The sequence below is a fragment of the Rhinopithecus roxellana genome, chromosome 4, assembly GCF_007565055.1.
Source record: "Rhinopithecus roxellana isolate Shanxi Qingling chromosome 4, ASM756505v1, whole genome shotgun sequence".
Lineage (NCBI taxonomy): Eukaryota > Metazoa > Chordata > Mammalia > Primates > Cercopithecidae > Rhinopithecus > Rhinopithecus roxellana.
The window spans coordinates 130,538,112-130,560,012 of NC_044552.1; the positions used below are offsets into that span (position 1 = coordinate 130,538,112).

General features: G+C 40.5%; 1 protein-coding gene across 1 annotated transcript in view; it reads left to right on the top strand.

Annotated features, from left to right (window-relative positions):
- The window catches only part of ARFGEF3 (ARFGEF family member 3), a 193,345-nt gene that overhangs the window by 33,308 nt on the left and 138,136 nt on the right, over nucleotides 1-21,901 (top strand). The window contains 2 exon segments of the mRNA XM_010379500.2: nucleotides 18,289-18,370; nucleotides 21,494-21,625. Of these exon segments, the coding sequence (XP_010377802.1) occupies nucleotides 18,289-18,370; nucleotides 21,494-21,625 (214 nt within the window).

Below are 21,901 nucleotides of genomic sequence, written 5' to 3' on the forward strand. Positions count from 1 at the left end.
GGCTGAAGGGCACCTGTTGTGCCCACACAGCAACCCAACCTTTAACACAACATTTATCCTGAGAAACAGTCTTGTCTTCACATCACATAGTGCCAGACCTGAGGCTACTTGTTGGGCAGGTTAATGTAGATCTTAGTCAGCTGACCTGCAGGCTGGTAGAGGGAGGGATAGGGTCTGTGATATGTTTAAAGCAGGCAGCTAGTAAGGAACCCACCCAGCCGTTTTGGCTTCTGCCCAAGGCCTATTTTTAAAGAGTGCTTGCAGTACAGGATTGATGGGGATGTTCAGTAGTTGAAATACCACAAACGTATTACTGCTAGGAGAAGTTGCTATTTATGGGAAAATAAAATTTTACCTCATTGTTTTCTGCCTGATGCTTGCTGCCAAAATAAATTACTTAAGGGGAGTTATCTCATACATGGATGCATGAAAGCGATGTTCGATGCCTATGGAGAAGGTACTGCAAAGCTTTTAGCAGAGGACAGGAGCTATAACTTCAACAGGTAAAAAGGTTTCAGGCTGACCTATGGAAACACCTGTTTTAAATGATTTAGAAAGTAAGAGAATACACAGTTGACACACTTGTGAAAAAAGGTAATGTCAGGGTGTGAACTGAGTAAGTTCTCAGTGTAGAAAATTCAAAATCCTAGGAAACATAAGTATTGACAGATCATGTCACTGGAACCATGCAGAAGGTTTTACGACATCCCTACTTTACAGAGAGGAGATTCAGGCTTTGTGAGGATAACTTGCCCAGGAGTACCCAGTAACAACGGTTAAAATCTAAACTCTAACCTGTGACTGCTGGGTGCAAAAGTCATATGACCTAAAGATGAATCTTAATATTTGGTTTATTTTCTTCTGAGAGTATACAATGAAATTAGGATATATGGTATGTAATATTTTGAAGCTTGCTATTTTCACTTAATATATCAAACACGTTTTTCCAATGTCGTTAAGTGTTCTTTAAAAACATTTTAAAGCCATTAAAATTCCATCAAATTGATGTGCCATGGCAGGAAGGAAGGTCATTTTACTGTCTCCTTTATTATAGGAATGATTTTAACAATTGGTTGAAAATTAACATGAAATACTAGAAATCTTCTTTTTGAAGCTATGGTCTCAGTTTTTAAAATGTATGTGGCCGGGAATGGTGACTCATGCCTGTAATCTCAGCACTTTAGGAGGACGAGGAGGGAGGATCACTTGAGTCCAGGGGTTCGAGACCAGCCGGGCAACATGGCAAAAATCTCGTCTCTACAAACAACTTTTTAAAAAATTAGCCAGCCGTGGTGGCACATCCCTGTAGTCTCAGGTACCTGGGAGACTGAGGTGGGAGGATCACTTGAGCCTGGGAGGTTGAAGCTGCAGTGAACCATGTTTGAGCCACTGCACTCTAGCCTGGGCACCAGGATAATCCTGTCTCAAAACAAACAAACAAAAAATAGTAAAAAGTAGTATGCCATCATGATACTAGAAAGGCAGTTTGCTTGCTTGGTAGAGGATTTCATAAGGATGTTTGTTGCTGGTTGATTGTGAACCAAGCAGGATAAACGTGTTCCCCCACAGTTACTTAATGATATTAATAAAACCACCTATATGTAACCAGCTACCATACCCTGTGTCATGGGGTGGAGGAAGCACTAACCTTGCCAGGAGGGGCTCTGGGAATGCTAGCAGGGCAAGCAGAAGTGTGGGGCAGGGTGGCATTTGGAAGGATGGATGGATGTGTCAAGTGGACGTGAGGCTTAACAGTGCCAAGTGTGTGTTTGATGAGCGTGTAATTCTGAGCCTTCAATGGTACAGTTGGTCTCGGCACCAGAGATGAATGTCCTTGGTCTTTCCATGTATTTAAACTAGTCTGATGCTTAGCTTTTACTATATCTGAGGCTAAATTTAATGGTGTAATGCTGAAAGTTTTATCACTGTAGATAAAATGTCAATAAAAGAGTGAAGGATACAGATTTTTCTATCTTCTGGAGCCCACGTGCCTGCCCATTTTATAGCTGAGTATGCGATTTGAACAGAAACAGTTCTCAGTTCTGTGTTTCCTGGGAGAAGTGGGGATTATTGCATTGGTGCCATGTGCTGGGTGGTTTGTGGGAAGAGCATAGGAAAACTGGAAGATTAAACCTTTTCAGTACTTTGGTTAATCTGCAGGGATGCTGGTGCTTGTTTCCATGTTGCGGGGTCCTTTCTTTTTCCCCTTTAGCCTTTGCTCCCTGTGGTGGAGAGAGAACACGTTGCTATGGAAATGGTGTAGGCTTTTGTGTCCTATAATCCTTATATTTGAGTCTGGACTCATCCATTTACCAACTCTGTCCGTGGATCCATGACTCCGGGAGCTTCGTGTCTTGGACTGTGAAATGGACAGGATAATGGCCACTGCCCCAATTCCTGTGAGGATTAAATGAGCTAACTCACTGAGAAAATTCCCAGCTCACATCACTTCTCATCCTTTCCACACCACCTCCTCTTGAGCAGTGACCAAAGTGTGCCTAGTTTTTTCTAACTTTCACAGTAGAGTTAGGTTTCTAGTGGGAACCGATAATTCATAGTAGTTAGGTGACATGGTACAAGTTACTTACCATCTCTGAGCCTATCTGCTCATTGGTAACATGGAAATAAGTATATATCACATAGTGTGTTAATGATCAGATTAAATGAGATAATGTACACCAAGTCAGAATGCCTGGCACAGAGTGGGCAGTCAATGACTAGAGGGTACTGGTACTAAATGGGCATATCTTAGAGGGACAGCCTTCCTTCTGGCATCTTCCTGAGCATCACAGCCTCTTCTGACTACTACTTCTTTGCCAGCATCATTAATTCTCTCTAGTCACTGGCTGGGGGGATTTCTCAGAGCTCTATCCTTCTGTTCTGCACCTCGTCCATTTCCTTGGAAGTTTCATCCACTTCCAAGTTTTCAGCTACTACTTATAGATTGATAACTTCTAAATTTTTCCTTGGCTCCAGGCTAGTACATCCAATTTGCTATGTATTGGCATTTAGATGCCCAAAGGCACTTTGAACTCTAAATACACAAAAATATAGCTGCTATCTTTCCCACTTACTTCCTCAAAACTGTTCTTTCAGGCAGGCTTCTCTACTTCGTTTGCATGCTGTCTGTAGGTTCTTTTTCCTTTTTTCCGTTCCTGAATGCAGACACCTAAATGCACTTTCAGCACTGAGTCCTTCTATTTAGAGTGGAGCCCTTCCTCCAGGCTCTCCTGCCTCTGGTTAATAATGATGACAACAATGAAGTTATCATAAGGCAACTGTGGTAATCAGAAAGAGCACCATAATCACAAGCATGTGTTGAGCGTCTATAATGTGCTAGATACTGTCAGTGCTACCCTGAGACCTAGGTGAGGCAGGACCCTGCCTTGGACCTATGTTGTACAGGCTTTATTTTCAGTCTCCTCAGGACAATGGAATTGTTCCCACCCAAAGCCTGCCCTTTTCTCTCTGGTACTAAAGACTTCAGAATTCCCTGCTCCGTCTGTGTTGAGCCTCCTTACAGAAATCAGCTGTCGGGGCCAGGCAAGGTGGTTCACGTCTGTAATTCTAGCACTTTGGGAGGCCAAGGCAGGTGAATCACCTGAAGTCAGGAGTTCAAGACCAGCCTGGCTAACATGACAAAACCTCATCTCTACTAAAAATACAAAAATTTGCCAAGTGTGGTGGCAGGCGCCTGTAATCCCAGCTACTTGGGAGGCTGAGGCAGGAGAATAGCTTGAACCCGGGAGGTGGAGGTTGCAGTGAGCCCAGATCGCACCATTGCACTCCAGGCTGGGCAACAAAGCAAAAACTCTGTCTCCGAAAAGAAACCAACCAAACAAAAACTCAGCTATGAGGTCTCTTCCCTGGCTCTATCTTTCAGGAGGCAAATGGTGCCACAAGTGTATGCATCCCTAGGCCTAAGGGCTGGCCATGAAGCAGTTACCTGCAGTGGTTGTGGATTGGGATTGGTCTGCAGGTTGAGGTGTCCATGTTGCTGTCTGAGACCCCTTGCGGGACAAGACGGAGCTGGGGCCCTCCAGGGCACTATAAATGTTAGGCTAGCTCTGGGCAGTCAGGACTTTGACTAACATAGCTTCTTATCAGATCATTCTAACACTGCTTGAGGTAGGTAATATTAGTTCCATGTTTTTAGATTAAGAAAGTAAGGGTTGAAGAGGTGAAATGCTTAGCACACAGGTTGCCATTGTCAGGGCCTGAATTTGACCAAGAGTACTTTGACTCCAAACTTTTTTTTTTTTTTATGATAGTCTGTTTTCTATTCATTTTTTACAAATTGTAACCAGAGTTCCATTTGGTAGAAAATGTCTAAGATTACATTATTCCTTTGATCAAAAATCTTTCATTAGTTCCTCATTTTCAACTGGCTGAAGGTCAGTTTCTCCGAATGGTATTCAAGACCCTCCAAAGCTGACTCAAAGCTCCCTTGTGAAATCATTTCACACCAGTCTTCTCACCGTGACCTCCTCATTAGGTCACAATGGGACTTTGGCTGCTCCACGAACCTACTCTGTACCTTTGCATTTACAGTCTCAGCTGGGAATGTCCTTTTCCTCTTCTTCACTGGGCTGACAAAGTTCCATTCTGTCTCCTGCGGTTCAAGGCCTAATGAGTATCACCTTTTTATGAAGACACTTGCATTTTTCTAGACAAAATCTCTCCCACTCATTATACTTCTATAGTTGGTTGTGTATACCTTCATACGAGTGTTTATTGCCTTGTACCTATGTTTCCATATTATCACATGTCTGTTACCTCCTCTAGACTATGGGTTCCATGTAGGCAAGAACCGCATGTCTTTCATCGTTATGTGCCTAACATTTCTCACAGTGCCTAGACAGGTAGTAGGCTAAATAAATATTTATTAAATAAATGCTCTATTTGTTACTAAAACTCCTGTGTACGTCTCACAAATGGATTATTAGTCATTTAGGAATGCCAATTTTAGTTCTGACTGTTGTGTTAACTGGTAATGGACCGGTTTCATAAGGCATTTTGACACCATACCTGGAAATTTTTATTTCCTGGAAAACTGTTACTTTAGTTGACCATTTTGCAGTCATGGCACTTAATTTATAAGAAATTATAATACATCTATTTACACATTATTTGTGAGCTTTAATAGGCCAGTGAGTCTCAAAGAGAATATGAAGTCAGTCTTTTTTTCTCAAAATTATTAGTTTTGTTTTGCTTTTAAGTTACCTGTCTTTTGTTGCATAGACGTTTCTGAAAGATATTTATGCCATAGAGTTGTCATTTTTTTAAGAGGTAACTCTACAGTTGCAAAGGTTATCAGCATATTAAAAAAATGATGGGGCCGGATGTGGTGGCTTATGCCTGTAATCCCAGCATTTTTGGAAGTGGGTGGATCACGTAAGGTCAGGAGTTCAAGACCAGCCTGGACAACATGGTGAAACCCTGTCTCTACTAAAAATACAAAAATTAGCCAGGCGTGGTGGTGGGTGCCTGTAATCCCAGCTACTCAGGAGGCTGAGACAGGAGAATCTCTTAAACCTGGGAGGCAGAGGTTGCAGTGAGCCGAGATCACGCCACTGCACTCCAGCCTGGGTGACAGAACAAGACTCTGCCAAGAAAAAAAAAAAAAAAAAAAAAATTTTGTCCCACTACTTTTCTCTTGTTCCATAAAATTCAAGTGTTTGTGTTAGGAACCTGCTGCTGCTGTTGTTTGCATTTGCCACTCCTTGGCGGAAGGGTGCTTCTCCTGCTGGAGATTCCGAGCAGAGTGCTAACTCGGAATTGCCAGCTGGAGCATTTTCATCATGAAAAAAATCATTAAGTAACAAAATGCATGTGTTCTGTGATCCAGGGCAGGGCAGAGCAATTTCCATAGGCATGTTTCATGCTGTCAGTATATCCACACTCTAAGGCTGAAAGCTTGGTTGTAGGAAAACATGTCACAGAAAGGAAGAAGCAAGGTTAAGTAGACTGATTTTAAATGACATATTTGGCTAAGGTAACTATTTTAGGATCACTTCAGTCAAGAAGGCTTTAGGGAGAGGAAACAATTCAGGAAATGTTTGAAAGATGGTATGGACATTTCTTTAGGGGGAAGAAAAAGAGAAGCTATTCCAGGAATATGGCTCAGTTATTGATAAATTGGAAAGGGTGGTGACTGGATAGAGGAGATGAAGTTAGCACAGCGAATTCAGGAAGGATGACATTGAGGCCATTAAGGGAAACAGGCATTCAGTGTTCAGGCCATAAAGCTTTGAAGGAAAGGGAGAGCATGTGTATGTACTTGTAGGCTCAGGCTAACTTCATGTTTTCCCTAATTCTTTTTTTTTTTGAGATGGAGTCTCGCTCTGTCTCCCAGGCTGGAGTGCAGTGGCGCGATCTCAGCTCACTGCAACCTCTGCCTCCCAGGTTCAAGCAATGCTCCTGCCTCAGCCTCCTGAGTAGCTGGGACTATAGGTGTGTGCCACCGCACCCAGCTAATTTTTCTATTTTTAGTAGAGATGGGGGGGGGGGTCTCACCATGTTGACCAGGCTGGTCTTGAACTCCTGACCTCAGATGATCTGCCCTCCTCGACCTCCCAAAGTGCTGGGATTGCAGGTGTGAGCCACTGCACCTGGCTACCTTTTCCCTAATTCTAAAGATAACATGTTTTATTCTTGAAGATCTTTAAAATGTAGAAACATGTAAATAATAAAACCAAAATCATCCACATTCCCAAAAGGCAAAGTGTTGGGGGGCAAGTTCTTTCCAATCTCTCCCTCCCTCCTCTGCCTGCGCTGTATGTGTGTGCAAGTTTTTATTCAAGAGGACAACCATGTATGGTATGTAATCTGCATGATAGTCTCATATTTTTGTGTAACATTTTCAAAGTATTTTCCTGTGTCAAAAAAAACTTTAGAATACTTTTAGTGATTATGTATTATTCCGTTCTATAGATGTACCATGATTTCTTTAACCTCAGTTACATTATACATAAAGATACAGTAAACATCTTTGCATAGAAAACAGCAAAGTTTTCAACATCTATGATTATTTTCTTAGAAAAGGCTCCTAGCAGAAGAAACCCTAGTTAAAGGCATACCAATATTTTAATTTCTTTTTATATATTGACAAAGTGCTTCTTATGAAAACGTTAAAGAGCAGACATTTTCCACAGTGCCATAAGAAGTGGCTCTGTGAGGAATTAAGTGTGTCTGTGGGGGTGAGGAGCAGCTTACAGCATTTCACAGCGGGAAGTTGTAAAATTGACATGTAGGAGATAATGTGAGGAAATGTTAAAATGGATTAACAATGGACAGAAAGAAAGGAGTGTCTTGGTAAAAAAAAAAATCTTTACTGGCTTACTGTATGTAAAATGTTTAACCTCGTTCTTGGAATGTAGTTTGAGATTGACAAATGGTAACCATTAAGGTCTCATGTGCCAAGGCATGAGCTCAGGGGTCCATTGCCTGCCCTACCTCTTGTCCAGGAGTGATTTTTTTCTCTTCCCCTCCATCCCTCATCAGTAAATGTCAATAATACAGTCATGCATGGCTTAATAATGGGGATAGGTCCTAAGAAATGTGTCATTAGGCAAGTTCATTATTATACAAACCCCATAGAGTGTTCGTACAGAAACCTAGGTGTACAGTCTACGATACATCTAGGCTATAGGCCTGTTGCTCCCAGGCAGGCTGTGCAGCATGTTACTGCGTGAATACTGTAGGCAGTTGTAACACAATGGAAAGTGTTTGTGTAACTAAACATAGAAAAGGTGCAGTAAAAATGAGATATGGAAGATAAAAAATGGTGCACCTGTATAGGGCACTTACCATGAACGGAGTTCGCAGGACTGGACGTTGCTCTGGGTGAGTCAGTGAGAGAGAGCGTGGCGAGTGAATTGGAATGCCGAGGACATTACTGTACACTGCTGTAGCCTTTATAAACACTGTACACTTAGGCTACGCTAAATTTATTTTTTAAATGTTCTTTCTTCAATAATAAGTTAACTTTGGCTTACTGTGACTTTTTTATCTTAAAAACTTTTTAATTTTTTAACTTTTTGATTCTTTGAGGTAACACTTTGCTTAAGACACAGATTGTCAGTTGTATAAAAATACTTTATATCCTTATTTTATAAGTTTTATTTTACTTTTATTTTTATTTTTTTATTTTTTTGAGACGGAGTTTTCCTCTTGTTGCCCAGGCTGGAGTGCAGTGGTGTGATCTCAGCTCACCGCAACTTTTGCCTCCTGGGTTCAAATGATTCTCCTGCCTCAGCCTCCCAAGTAGCTGGGATTACCGGCATGCACCACCACGTACCCGGCTAATTTTGTATTTTTAGTAGAGATGGGGTTTCTCCATGTTGCTCAGGCTGGTCTTGAACTCCTGACCTCAGGTGATGCACCTGCCTCAGCTTCCCAAAGTGCTGGGATTACAGGCATGAGCCACCACGCCCAGCCTTTAAGCTTTAATTTATTTTTTAATTTTTAAACTTTTTGTTAAGAACTAAGACACAAACCAGCATTAGCCTAGACCTACACAGGCTCAGGATCATCAATGTCACTATCTTCCACCTCCACCTCCACATCTTGTCCCACTGGAAGGTCTTCAGGATCAGGAGCTGTCATCTCCTATGATACCAATGCCTTTTTCTGGAATACCTCTGGAAGGACCTGCCTGAGACCATTTTATGGTTAACTTTTTTATTTGTAAGTGGAAGGAGTATGCTCTAAAATAATGATAAAAATATAGAAAATATATAAACGAGTAAGATGGTTGTTTATTATTATCAAGTGTGATGTACTGTACCTAATTGTATGTGCTATGCTTTTATACAACTGGCGGCACAGTTGATTTGTTTACACTGGCATCATCACAAACATGTGAGTATAGTGTTGCATGATGTTAGGTCAGCTGTGATAGGAAACTTCCCAGGTGATTATGGGACCAACGTGGTCTGTCATTGATGGAAACACCATCGTGCGGCACATGACTGTATTTGTCCCTCCTTATTGAGTGGTTGTGAGAGTTATTGGGATCAAGTGCCTGAGCTCTTAGCACGGTGACTGGCATGCTGGAGGTTTTAATAATGGCACTTCCGTGACTCAACTGCCACTCTCCTTACATCAGTCAAGCTTAAAGAGTATTTTCTTTAGATTACGCAAGTATACTCTAGAGTTATTATATTAAATTGGTACAAATGGAAAGTATAAAAAAAGAAAAAATTCTCCCATGCCACTATCTGGAAATACCCACTGCTGACATTCAGCTGAGCTCTTTCTTAAATAATGCTCTAATTGATTTGCATTGCTATATATTAATGTTTGTTTTTTATTCTGCTTGTTTAGATTTTTCTCATATACATGTGTGCTTTTTGTAAGCAAATCATGGACAATAAAAGTTGATATCTTGAGGTAAAGTATAGGCATAACCATTTTATGTTATTTAGAATTATTTCTACTAGATTGAATCATATGAAATTGCCAATATTCAATCTCTTCTGACCTATATAAATGCCAGTTTCATATGCTCAACTTAATAATTGTGATAGACTTGCTAAAAATCTTGAAAGCCTGCAGGAGAAAAGGGATTTTATGTTCACAGCTATATCCCTAGGGCCTGAAACAGTGCCTGATGGGTGAATCCAAACTTTGTTTTGAAATAGAAAAGGATTGCTACTGATAAAAATAATTTCATTAAAATAGAAATGAAATGGAAATATATTTTAACTGCACTGTAGAGAAAATCAATTAAGGAACCAATTTAGTTCCAGTTGGGCCAATGGAATTGGCCGTGGCAAAAGCTTAATCAATGAAAATCAATCAATGTTGGTGTAAACTGTTTAAATGTAAAGGACGCATATTCATTAACATGAATAATAACAACCCGAATGTCACAACAGTGAGGGTAGAAACCTTTCGTATGCAAATTAGGAAATGGCATGACTATCAGGAAAGGTGCTGGCTGTGTGGCTTGAACTCAGCAGCTAGTTCCAAAGCCAAATTTTTTCCACATATCCAAACTGCCTACACCTTCTCCTAATTACATACCAACTGTCAACATAATGCACTGCTTCATGAATTACCACTCGAAATAAGAGAGTTCACATTATTTCTTTGATGCCTATCCCCATTCTTAACATAGTGGAACTTTAAATTACCACTTTAAAGCAGTGTGCCTTACACATAGTTGGTGGGAGCTGGCTGTTCTCATAGACGTTATGTCATAGGTTTGAGGACATAGATTTTCAAAACAAATGGTCTAGCCTAGGCACGACAGCCCATGCTTGTAATCCCAGCACTTTGGAAGGCTGAGGTGGGGGGATCATTTGAGGCCAGGAGTTTGAGACCAGCCTGGGCAACATAGTGAAACCTGTGTCTATTTAATATTTTTAAAAAAGAAAAGAGATGGTCTAAGTCTGAATCTTGCTCTGTCATTTGCAAACATATGACCTTGGACAAGTAACCTAATCTCTCTTAGTTTCAGTTTGGTTGACAATTAAATGTCTACCTTCAAAAGTTATAAATAAATAGTAAATAGGAACATGTGGAGCATGTTACTTTGTAAGCCACATCTAAGCCATTTCAACCAGAGCTATGATTATGATGTGAGGAAATTCAGACAGTTATTTGATAAATGGCTTAGATCACAGAATCCTAGAATTTTAGAGTATAAGCAGACCTCAGAAATGTAAGATATCTTCATACCTCTTCTCACCCAGAGCATCAAAGAGGAATCAGCCTACCATTCAGGAATGTATTTGGGGTTACTTAAAGTTCACGTTTTCCCTTTATTGATTCTGCCCATCCATGAGCATGGGATGTGTTTCCATTTGTTTGTGTCATCTATGATTTCTTTCAGCAGTGTTTTGTAGTTTTGCTTGTAGAGGTCTTTCAACTCCTTTGTTGGGTATTCCTAAGTGCCTTATTTTTTGCAGCTATTTTAAAAAGGATTGAGTTCTTGATTTGATTCTCCACTTGGTTGCTGTTGGTGTATAGAAGAACTACTGATTTGTGTACATTAGTCTTGTATTCGGAAACTTTGCTGAATTCTTTTATTAGTTCTAGGAGCTTTCTGGAGGAGTCCTTAGGGTTTTCAAGGTAAATGATCATACCATCAGCAAACAGGGACAGTTTGACTTCCTCTTTACTGATTTGGATGCCCTTTATTTCTTTCTCTTGTCTGATAGCTCTAGCTAGGATTTTCAGTACTATGTTGAAGAGGAGTGGTGAGAGTAGGCATCCTTGTCTTGTTCCTGTTCTCAGAGGGAATGCTTTCAACATTTCCCTATTCAGTATTATGTTGGCTATGGGTTTGTCATAGATGGCTTTTACTATATTAAGGTATGTCCCCTGTATGCCAGTTTTGCTGAGGGTTTTAATCATAAAGGGATGCTGGATTTTGTCAAATGCTTTTTCTGCTCTATTGAGATGATTGTGTGATTTTTGTTTTTAATTCTGTTTATGTGGTGTATCACATTTATTGATTTGCATATGTTAAACGATCCCTGCATCCCTGGTATGAAACCCACTTGATCATGACCATACTGCCCAAAACAATCTATAAATTCAACACAATCCCCATAAAAACACCACCATCATTCTTCACAGAGTTACAAGAAACACTTTTAAAGTTCATATGGAACCAAAAAAGAGCCTGCATAGCCAAAGCAAGACTCAGCAAAAAGAACAAATCTGGAGGCATCACACTACCTGATTTCAAACTATACTATAAGGCCATAGTAACCAAAACAGTGTGGTACTGCTATAAAAATAGGCACATAGACCAATGGAACAGAATAGAGAACCCAGAAATAAACCCAAGTACTTACAGCCAACTGATCTTCAACAAAGCAAACAAAAACATAGTGGGGAAAGGACACCCTTTTCAACAAATGATGCTGGGATAATTGGCTAGCCACATATAGGAGAATGAAACTGGATCCTCATCTCTTACCTTATACAAAAATCAGCTCAAGATGAATTAAGGACTTAAATGTAAGACCTGAAACTGTTAAAATTCTAGAATATAACACTGGAAAACCCCTTCTAGACATTGGCTTAGGCAAGGATTTCATGACCAAAAACCCAAAAGCAAATGCAATAAAAACAAAGATAAATAGCTGAGACCTGATTAAACTAATGTGCTTTTGCATGGCGAAAGGAACTGTCAGCAGAGTAAACAGACAACCCACAGAGTGGGAGAAAATCTTCACAATCTATACATCTGACAAAGGACTAATATCCAGAATCTACAGTGAACTCAAATCGGTAAGAAAAAAGCAATCCCATGAAAAAGTGGGCTACGGACTTGAATAGACAGTTCTCGAAAGAAGATATACAAATGGCCGACAAACGTACGAAAAAAATGCTCACCATCACTAATGATCAAGGAAATGCAAATCAAAACCACATTGCAATACCACCTTACTCCTGCAAGAATGGCCATAATCAAAAAATAAAAAAACAGTAGATGTTTTTTGTGGATGTGGTGATCAGGGAACACTTCTACTCTGCTAGTGGGAATGTAAACTCGTACAGCCACTATGGAAAACAGTGTGGAGATTCCTTGAGGAACTAAAAGTAGAACTATCATTTTATCATGCAATCCCACTACTGAGTATCTACTCAGAGGAAAAGAAGTCATTATTTGAAAAAGATACTTGCACACACATGTTTATAGCAGCACAATTCACAATTGCAAAATGGTGGAACCAACCCAAATGCCCACTAATCAATGAGTGGATAAAGAAAATGTGGTGTGTATATATATACATACATACAATGGAATACTACTCAACCATAAAAGGAATAAATTAACAGCATTTGCAATGACCTGGATGAGACTGGAGACTATTATTCTAAGTGATGTAACTCAGGAACGAAAAACCAAGCATCATATGTTCTCACTGATATGTGGGAGCTAAGCTATGACGATGCAAAGGCATAAGAATGATAGAATGGACTTTGGGGACTTGCAGGGAAGAGTGGAAGGGGGTCAAGGGATGAAAGACAACAAATATGGTGCAGTGTATACTGCTTGGGTGTTGGGTGCACCAGGATCTCACAAATCACCGCTAAAGAACTTGCTCTTGTAACCAAATACCACCTGTACCCCAATAACTTACAATTTTTTTAAAGTTCACGTTTGTACTTGTATTGAAAGATAATTATTGGTAAATCCTAACTCTTCCTTTGTTCACCTATTTTAATTTCCCTTTGTCCATTGTTACCTGACAGCCTAATAAAGCTGGTCTGTTAACCATGACAATGCAGTTAAGGAAGTAGGTTCAGTCTCTTCTTCATGACCAGATGCAGCATCACAGTGTGGATGATGCCTTCCTCATGCATATGCAGCACTGCTAATTATTCTTCTTTAAGAAATAATGGCATGTCAGGACATGAAACCTGGGGCCACTGCCTTTATTTAATTAGGCAAGAATAAATTTGCACATGCCTCTGCATTAAAAATAATCGCTTAATGTAATCGAATGTTGGTTTTTGCCATGCCCTTTTCCCAATGAGGCAGCATCTAGAAAGATCAAAAGATGATTTATTCCAGTACAGTGTGTGCAAAGGGGATTGAGTGTGTGCCATGTTGCATTTTCATTATAAATTTCATCCTGAGACCCAATTAACAGGCCTGTTTTCTCTTTCATTAAAATCACTTTTAGAAAAAAATGAAAGTAGGAGGGTTTTTATGATATCACAGAGCAAGCAGCAAAATTAGTTATGCCCCATGAATTTCCTTCTTTTGCACATGGGTTCATTTCCAATTGAAGTCAGGATCTGAGGCTTGTGATACTACTCTAGGGGCTGCTGGGTCTGAGGGGATGAGAGGCCTTGGATACAGATTAGTGTGGTCCTGTTACCAACCGTGCTACTACTACAGTAAATTGTTCTCATTCATGTTGATTTTTGTTAGCTATTTAAAAGCATTAGACTGGTGGGTACACTTTTGTTCTTACTAGTATTTACTAGCAAAACCCCTGTTTTTAAGCATTTCATTTTAAGTAAATATCTATTTTGTTGTTGAAGATAGGGTCAGAAGCAACTACTTTGCAATAAATAGCACTATTAACATTGTAGACATTTTCTTAAAATATTGGTCCTCAATTTCAACAATAGAATTTTATTTACTATAAAATGTTTATAGTAACCTACACATACACCTACACACACACACACACACACACACACACACACACACACACACACAGATATACACACAAACACAGCTACCCAGCGTTCAGTGTAGCATCTCTTCAAAGGCCGTCCTAGCAGAACCCCAGCCAGGTTACACTGCCCTCTTCTCTGATACAGACCTTGAATGTTGAGCAGAGTTCTTTACCATAAGGACAGAGACTCCTAACTTGGGATCCATGTAGAATTGGGGTTTGGGGACCTGAGGATTACAGAATGATAGGCACCCTCCTCTAGGAAGAGGGTCCTTTGCCAGATTTTGTGAGTGAGTGTGTGCGTGTGTGTGTGTGTGTTTAAGAACTAAAACAGGTTAAGAAGCACATCGATTCTAGTTTTGCTGTGATCTTATGAGACCAAAGAGGTTGAAAGGAACTTGGTCTTGGGAGTCAGATGAATTTGGGTTTGAGTTGTCTGCAACAAATTTTAACTGTGTGGCCTTGGGCAGGCTACAAAACCTTTCCAAACCTCAGTTTTCTCAAATTTACAATAAGGGTAAGAAGGTTGTAGTGACAGTTAAGATGAGATAAATAATAAGTGCTAATTTTCTTTTTTCTCTCTTTGTCCCATGAATACTAATGAAAGCAGGTACCTGTTGTGACCTATTCCTTGCTGGCCCTTCCCTAGCTCTCAGCATGCTGCCTGGCACACAGGAGGCACTCAAATGTTTGAATGGATGATGATTGGATAAATGGTTGAATGATGGAGTGCTTTGGTTTAATATCCAGATGAAATTTTTGTCTATAGTGATATTTCCCCAATGCATTTCTTTTCTTTTCTTTTAGACGGAGTCTCATTCTGCTGCCAGGCTGGAGTACAGTGGCGTGATCTTGGCTCACTGCAACCGCTGCCTCCCACGTTCAAGTGATTCTCCTGCCTCAGCCTCCTGAGTAGCTGGGACTACAGGCACACGCCACCACGCCCAGCTGATTTTTTGTGTTTTTAGTAGAGACGGGGTTTCACCATGTTGGCCAGGATGGTCTCTATCGCTTGACCTCGTGATCTGCCCACCTTGGACTCCCAAAATGCTGGGATTACAGGTGTGAGCCACGGTGTCCACGCAATGCATTCATTTTCTAAGGGAGATCTTGATGCTGTGCTTGCCTCTGCTGTGACCTTCCCAGGACAGTTAGCCCCTGTCCTGTGCAAAATCTTTCTGGGTACATAAAAAGATTTGAGGCCAGGCGTGGTGGCTCACGCCTGTAATCCCAGCACTTTGGGAGGCCAAGGTGGGTGGATCACCTGAGATCAGGAGTTCAAGACCAGCCTGGCCAACATGGTGAAACCCCATCTCTACTAAAAATACAAAAAATTAGTTGGGTGTGGTGGTGGGCACCTGTAATCCTAGCTACTTGGGAGGCTGAGGCAGGAGAATCGCTTGAACCCAGGAGGCAGAGATTGCAAAGAGCTGAGATCACACCATTGCACTCCAACCTGGGCAACAGGAACAAAACTCCGTCTCAAAAAAAAAAATTGTTTTTGATCTGCATGCGGAAGATCATGATCTGTGTTGGGCACTTTGTCTATATCAGTGCTGGACAAACTACAGCCTGTAAGCCAACTCTGGCTTTTTGCCTGTTTTTGTAAATAAAGTTTTATTGGAACATAGTCATACTCATTGATTTACTAATTGTCTGTGATTGCTTTTGTGCTTTAGCAGAGTTGAATAGTTATGACAGAGACCATTTAGAGTGCATGGTCTAAAATATTTATTATGGGGCTCTTTACCAAAAAAGTTTGACAACCTCTGATACATATGTTATACTACATATTATCTATATATTGTACTCCAACTCTGCAGGATTGGTCTTAAAATGCCCTTTTTATGGATAAGGGAGTTAAGACCCACAGAGTTTAGTATTTCGATTGAGACTACAAAACTTATCAGTGCTTAGCATTTGAATTCACGTGTATGTGATTCCACAGCCCGTGTTCTTTCTACTAACCACTCATATTTTTCAACTCAGCCAAAACCTAGTTGAACCACCTTCATCTACCAGTCCTGCTTGGTGACCATGGCTTGCATAGTGGTGATGGCCCCTGGTGGTGGTGCAACCTGGAAATCCTAGCATTTGTCAGCAACCTGGCTCAGGTCAACAGTATCAGTCGTGTGAATGTATAAGCAGGTGAGAGAGTGGAATAAGGATTTCAAGGGCTAATACTGCAGATGGCAGAGTAATATAGATAGGCGAACATATTGCTGCTTTCCAAGGGTCAACAGGTTGAGGATTTCCAAAAGGGTCCTTGTTGCTGCTGGACATGGCATCCAGTCTTGTTGGGTGCCCTTGGTGAGTAATGTGTAAATACTTGTACATTTTCAGCCCATAGCTACAGGATATATTTCCTCTTCCCTGGACTATTAGGCTGTAAGACTTTTGGACCCTCATGCTTTTTTCCTGCTATTATGCTGTTTCATTGGCCAATCTGACTCCAAATTCAAGTGGAAAGTTCTTTCACAGTGGATTAATCCTAGTGGAAATTTGATTGTTTCAAGGGTTTACAGATGAAATTCTGTGCTGCTTCTGTTAGCATACCATCTGCCCTTGGTTGCTACTTCTCACTCTATCTTCATGCTTCCGTTTAATTTTTCTAAGCTCTTAAACTGGTTAACATTGAATAAAAGAAACAAAATTGAAAAAAAAAATCAGCTATTCCTGCACTAATTGACTGCACCACTGTGTTTGTCTTGTAATTGTGACAAACTGACAATAAAATAACAGTGACAAAGTTACAGCCACCCAACTGGATGTAACACAGTTGGGTAATTTATCCATCTGTCAAAGGATGAATCTAATGAAAAATGGCTGTAGTGTTAATTGTCATATAAAAATGGATATTGTAACATTGGGTTGTTGAGGGACAAGGTGAGGATTAGGAAGGCAAACATTTTTCCTGATTGTTTTTGTAGTCTGTGTGGCTGGCATTATATTAGAGGAGTGTGTGACTCTCACTTCATCGGTTGTGAAGCTGCTGATGGAAGGATTCCATGGAAAAGCAGCAGAGCTGCAGAGTGGACAGGGAGAAATCAGAGCTATAATGAACTTTGTATTTCATTGTGTTCTACAACAGTAACCCTTATTTCTCCAACGATGAAATCCTATAGTCTAATGTGGTAGCTTTCACACTCTAAAAATCAATGTATCTTTCAGTTTATGCTGAAAATATAAAACAGATAAGAGTGGGGCTGCTCTGGTTTAAGTGGGGTAGAGAAACCTGGTAAAATGAAGTCACATTTCACTTTTGTGCTAGTGTAACTCCATAGGGAAATAATGGGTTGATTAAAATTCTTGGTCTGTTGTTTAATTATTTAAAGTAGATACTTCTAACAGATATTTTTGTCTTTTGGTTTATTCCTAAAATATTTTAATCTCCTTTTTTTCTAAGCTTTAAAATATCCAAATAGCTCTCCTTTTTTTTCTTCTTTTATCTCTCCCCTGACTCTAGATAATGTTGCATCTAGGCACCTCTTATCGGCCAGTGCTATTGATGGTTAATTTGTATTTCTGTCTTGGAAACATGTTCATTAAGAACCTGTCACAAGACTCAGATCTACCACTTGATGGAGATTATAGAGCAAATGTTAAATTTATAAATTATTGTTGAATCCTTTGAGTTGGGGAGGAATTGACAAACTAATAGAATTTTGGTATATATTGATGAGACAGAGTGCTGATGGTGATGCATATAATCTCCAGGTAAGGAAGAGGTAGAAGCAAGTCGTAGAAATCTACTTAATGATGCCTCCTAGAGTTGTTCACCCCCAGGTGTGCTGGGTGTGAGCAGTGGTGTTTATTTGGGAAAGAACAAAGCATGTTCACAGACTGGCTGGGATCCCATTGTGTACTAATGAGTGTACCAGGTAATAATTAGTGAAAGTCCTTGTGTTTGCTCTTCCTGTAGCCATACCAAGAAGGCAAGGGGTTGATGGGCTATCATTTCTGCACAGCTTCTTTGCTGTGTTTTCTCTTGAGCCCGTGTACATTTTTATTATTGGTTATAGTTTTTTTTGTGTGTGTAGTGGTATTTGGGGGTGGGTGTACATAAGGCTTACATCACTTGACTGCCAGCTTTATTGAGCTCACATGTTGTCCTTATTTTTGCGTTTGCCAGGGAGAAATGCCTGCTGCCTCTCCAGTTGGCTTTGGAATCCAAGAATGTGAAGCTGGCCCAACACGCATTGGCAGGGATGCAGGTATGGCTTTGACTGAATGCAGTGGGATGATAGAAATTGACAGGCCACTTTGGCATCGAAAGGGCAAATAGTTAACATTTTAAATACTGGCTGTTTAAAGACTCAGACAGAAATGTGATTGAACTAGGAAATAACCATAGAGAATAACAGGATTTTCTTATATTCACCGAATTTCTCTGTACACAGCATTATTTCATTGAACCTTTGTGATCAGACACTGATTCATGTGGACATAGCTAAGCCCACAAAAATAGGGATTTTGTGTGTGTGTGTGTGTGTGACATCTTTCAGGAGAGTAAAGGATCCCAAAAAAGAGACCACAAGTTCATACCAATTCAAATCTTAGACATTCAACATCTATGGTTCTATATAATAAAAACTGATGGTAAACTGGAAAGATTTTGTTTTGTTTTTTATTCCACAGTTAGATTGAGGAGTGGATTATTATCTTTTATTTCCAGAGCAAGATTGGGAAGAAAAAAGAAATTTGGTTTAACAAGAAAAGTCAGATTTGCTTGAATACATTTTTTTGGTTTGTGTTTTACAGCAAACATAATGGGTCTAATTCTGATAGTAAAAAGGTGATGACTATGTAAATACACATACTTTTTAAAGTGGTTGGCCTCTAAGAGACAAGCGCTGTGAAGTTGAAGCCTGCAGGAGTTTGTTCAGTGTGACCATGGATAAACCACGGTGGCATTTGTAAGATGTCTTTTTATGTCAGTGCAAACTGCTTCATAGTTAGCTTTTTTAGTTCAGAGAAGTTCCCAATACCTTTTAAGGTATTGGGAAACTTATGAAATAATGAGAAAACAGCTCTTTTTCCCCCAGCAGATCGGAATTAGATAATGTATATTTTTATACACAGCAGTATTTGAATCTTTTAAACATTATCAATAATGTTATTAAAAACCTTTTGCTTTTCTCCAAGGTAATTGGGCCAACCATAAAAATAGTTGAGAATTTGTTTTCATCTGCCACTTTTGTTCCTTTTTCTCGAATGTTATGTAGATTTTGCATTTAGCTTCTCTTCCTTTTTTCTTTAACCCTGGAATATTCTAAGTTGCAGTGCCATGTTTTCAAGGGCTTACTGAATCGTGTTAACTGAAGCAACTTGGTGGGCTGAGTCGTCCTTTTACCATCCCCCGCTACCTCCTGTTAACTGTAGGCATATTTTTAGAGCTTCTTAGTTTTTTTTTTTTTTTTTTTTTTTTTTTTTTTTGAGACGGAGTCTCGCTCTGTCCCCCAGGCTGGAGTGCAGTGGCCGGATCTCAGCTCACTGCAAGCTCCGCCTCCCGGGTTTACGCCATTCTCCTGCCTCAGCCTCCCGAGTAGCTGGGACTACAGGCGCCCGCCACCTTGCCCGGCTAGTTTTTGTATTTTTAGTAGAGATGGGGTTTCACCATGTTAGCCAGGATGGTCTCGATCTCCTGACCTCGTGATCCGCCCATCTCGGCCTCCCAAAGTGCTGGGATTACAGGCTTGAGCCACCGCGCCCGGCCAGAGTAATATATTGTATGTAAACTCTAATTCTGGGCTTTCCTGAGTATACCACATGATTCTGGAAAAAAAAAATAAAAAGTCCTTTTGAAAGAATATAGGCAAAATTTCAGGGAGTCTTAAGTAGAAATGTTTGAAATATTATTTTCAAGATCTTCAGTGGTGTGAAGGTAAAAGAGGGAGTTATTACACTGGATGAATCAGAATTCTCAAAGTTCTTCACAGGCTGCAACTCGAAGCCCCTTTGGAAAAGAACAAATTGAATAGGGATAAATATAAAGGTCTATACTGGGGTCCAAACATCAATTGCACCAAGACAGCATGGAGGAAAATAGCTTAATTGCAGTCCTTGTGAATGAGAATTAGGGGTTTCAGGGTGAAATTCTATGCCTCTTTCACAGGCATAGAATGTACTGTGACAACCAACTAAGCTCATTTGACCTGAGAATGTGATCCAAATTATGTATCACTAGTTAGTATCAGACCACTCTTGAGGCCACATTCTAAGCACAAGTGAAACCTTATCTGGCAGAGAACATTTGGAGGAGCCTGAGGAGGTTTAGTGTGGAGAAGACAAGATTTGGGTGGACCTGATAGCTGGTTTCAGATCTTTTAGAAGCTTAATCTGTGTGTCTCTGGAGGAAGATGAAGGAGTAGAAGTTGTGGGCAGGTGGGTTTTGGTACAATCTGGAAAAAAATTTTATGAAAATGAGAAAGAGATAGAGAAAGCCTATCCTGCGAGGTGGACTCCTGGGAGTCCTCATAACAATGAATGTCTTCTTGTTGAGGTTTGGGGGGATGCATTTTCTGATGGGGAAATACATTAAGATTTCTGGATTCCTAAATAATTCCTGGATAAATGACAGGTCACATTAGGAAGTAAAAAGATAAAAACCTGAAAAATGATCTTGTCTACAAGACCTTCTTTCCTGTGATGAAGCCACATTTAGAAGTGTGTGTGTGTGTGTGTGTGTGTGTGTGTGTGTGTGTGTGACTAGTGGGTAGGGCTAGATTCCTCTTAGCATGATCATTCTCCATCCCCACTACCTAAATACCTTATATGGCTGGCACATTAGAGTTTCACTTGATGGAATTTAGAATGAATAGTCCAATAGCAGGAAAAGGTCTTTGCCAAAAACCATTTACTCAGGGTTGCATGCATTTTTCTTTTCTTTAGAGACAGAGTCTTGCTCTGTCGCCCAGGCTGGAGTGCAGTGGTACGATCTTGGCTCACCGCAACCTCCGCCTCCCGAGTTCAAGCAATTCTCCTGCCTCAGCCTCCTGAGTAGCTGAGATTACAGGCACTCACCACCACGCCTGGCTAATTTTTGTGTTTTTAGTAGAGACAGGGTTTCACCATGTTGGCCAGGCTGATCTCGAACCCCTGGCCTTGTGACCCACCCGCCTCAGCCTCCCAAAGTGCTGGGATTACAGGCATGAGCCACCGCCCTTGGCCGCATTTTTCTTTTTATTGGCACATAGCATACATAAGTCCTTTCGTAGTGGCCTCCAGCTACACGCCTCCCCGGTAAGAAAACTGATCATCAATCCATAATAAGATACAACCAAATAAGGCAGCAGGGGAGAGCCTATCTGTGATCACTGCCTTGTGCCTCTTTACAGAAGCTTCTGTCGGAAGAGAGGTTTGTATCCATGGAAACAGACTCTGATGAGAAGCAGCTGCTCAATCAGATCCTGAATGCCGTGAAAGTGACGCCTTCGCTCAACGAGGACCTGCAGGTGGAAGTGATGAAGGTTGGTTTGACGTGGCCACCAGTGTGCGTCATTGGGACAGGAACACATTCAGATCCCCTGCACTTGTTATCTGAAAATGCGTCTGCGTTGTGGTCATGCTAGCTCGTCTTTCATTCGGAATGGATGCTTGTTATTCTTGCTCATGGACCCCCTAAATTACCCTGGTGGTTTAACATCAAAAAGGGACAATTTCAATAAATCCGTGAGATTTTTGGCCTTGTTCTGCATTAAAGGCTATTAGAAAGTATATTTGTAACCTATTAAGAGAATGTATGT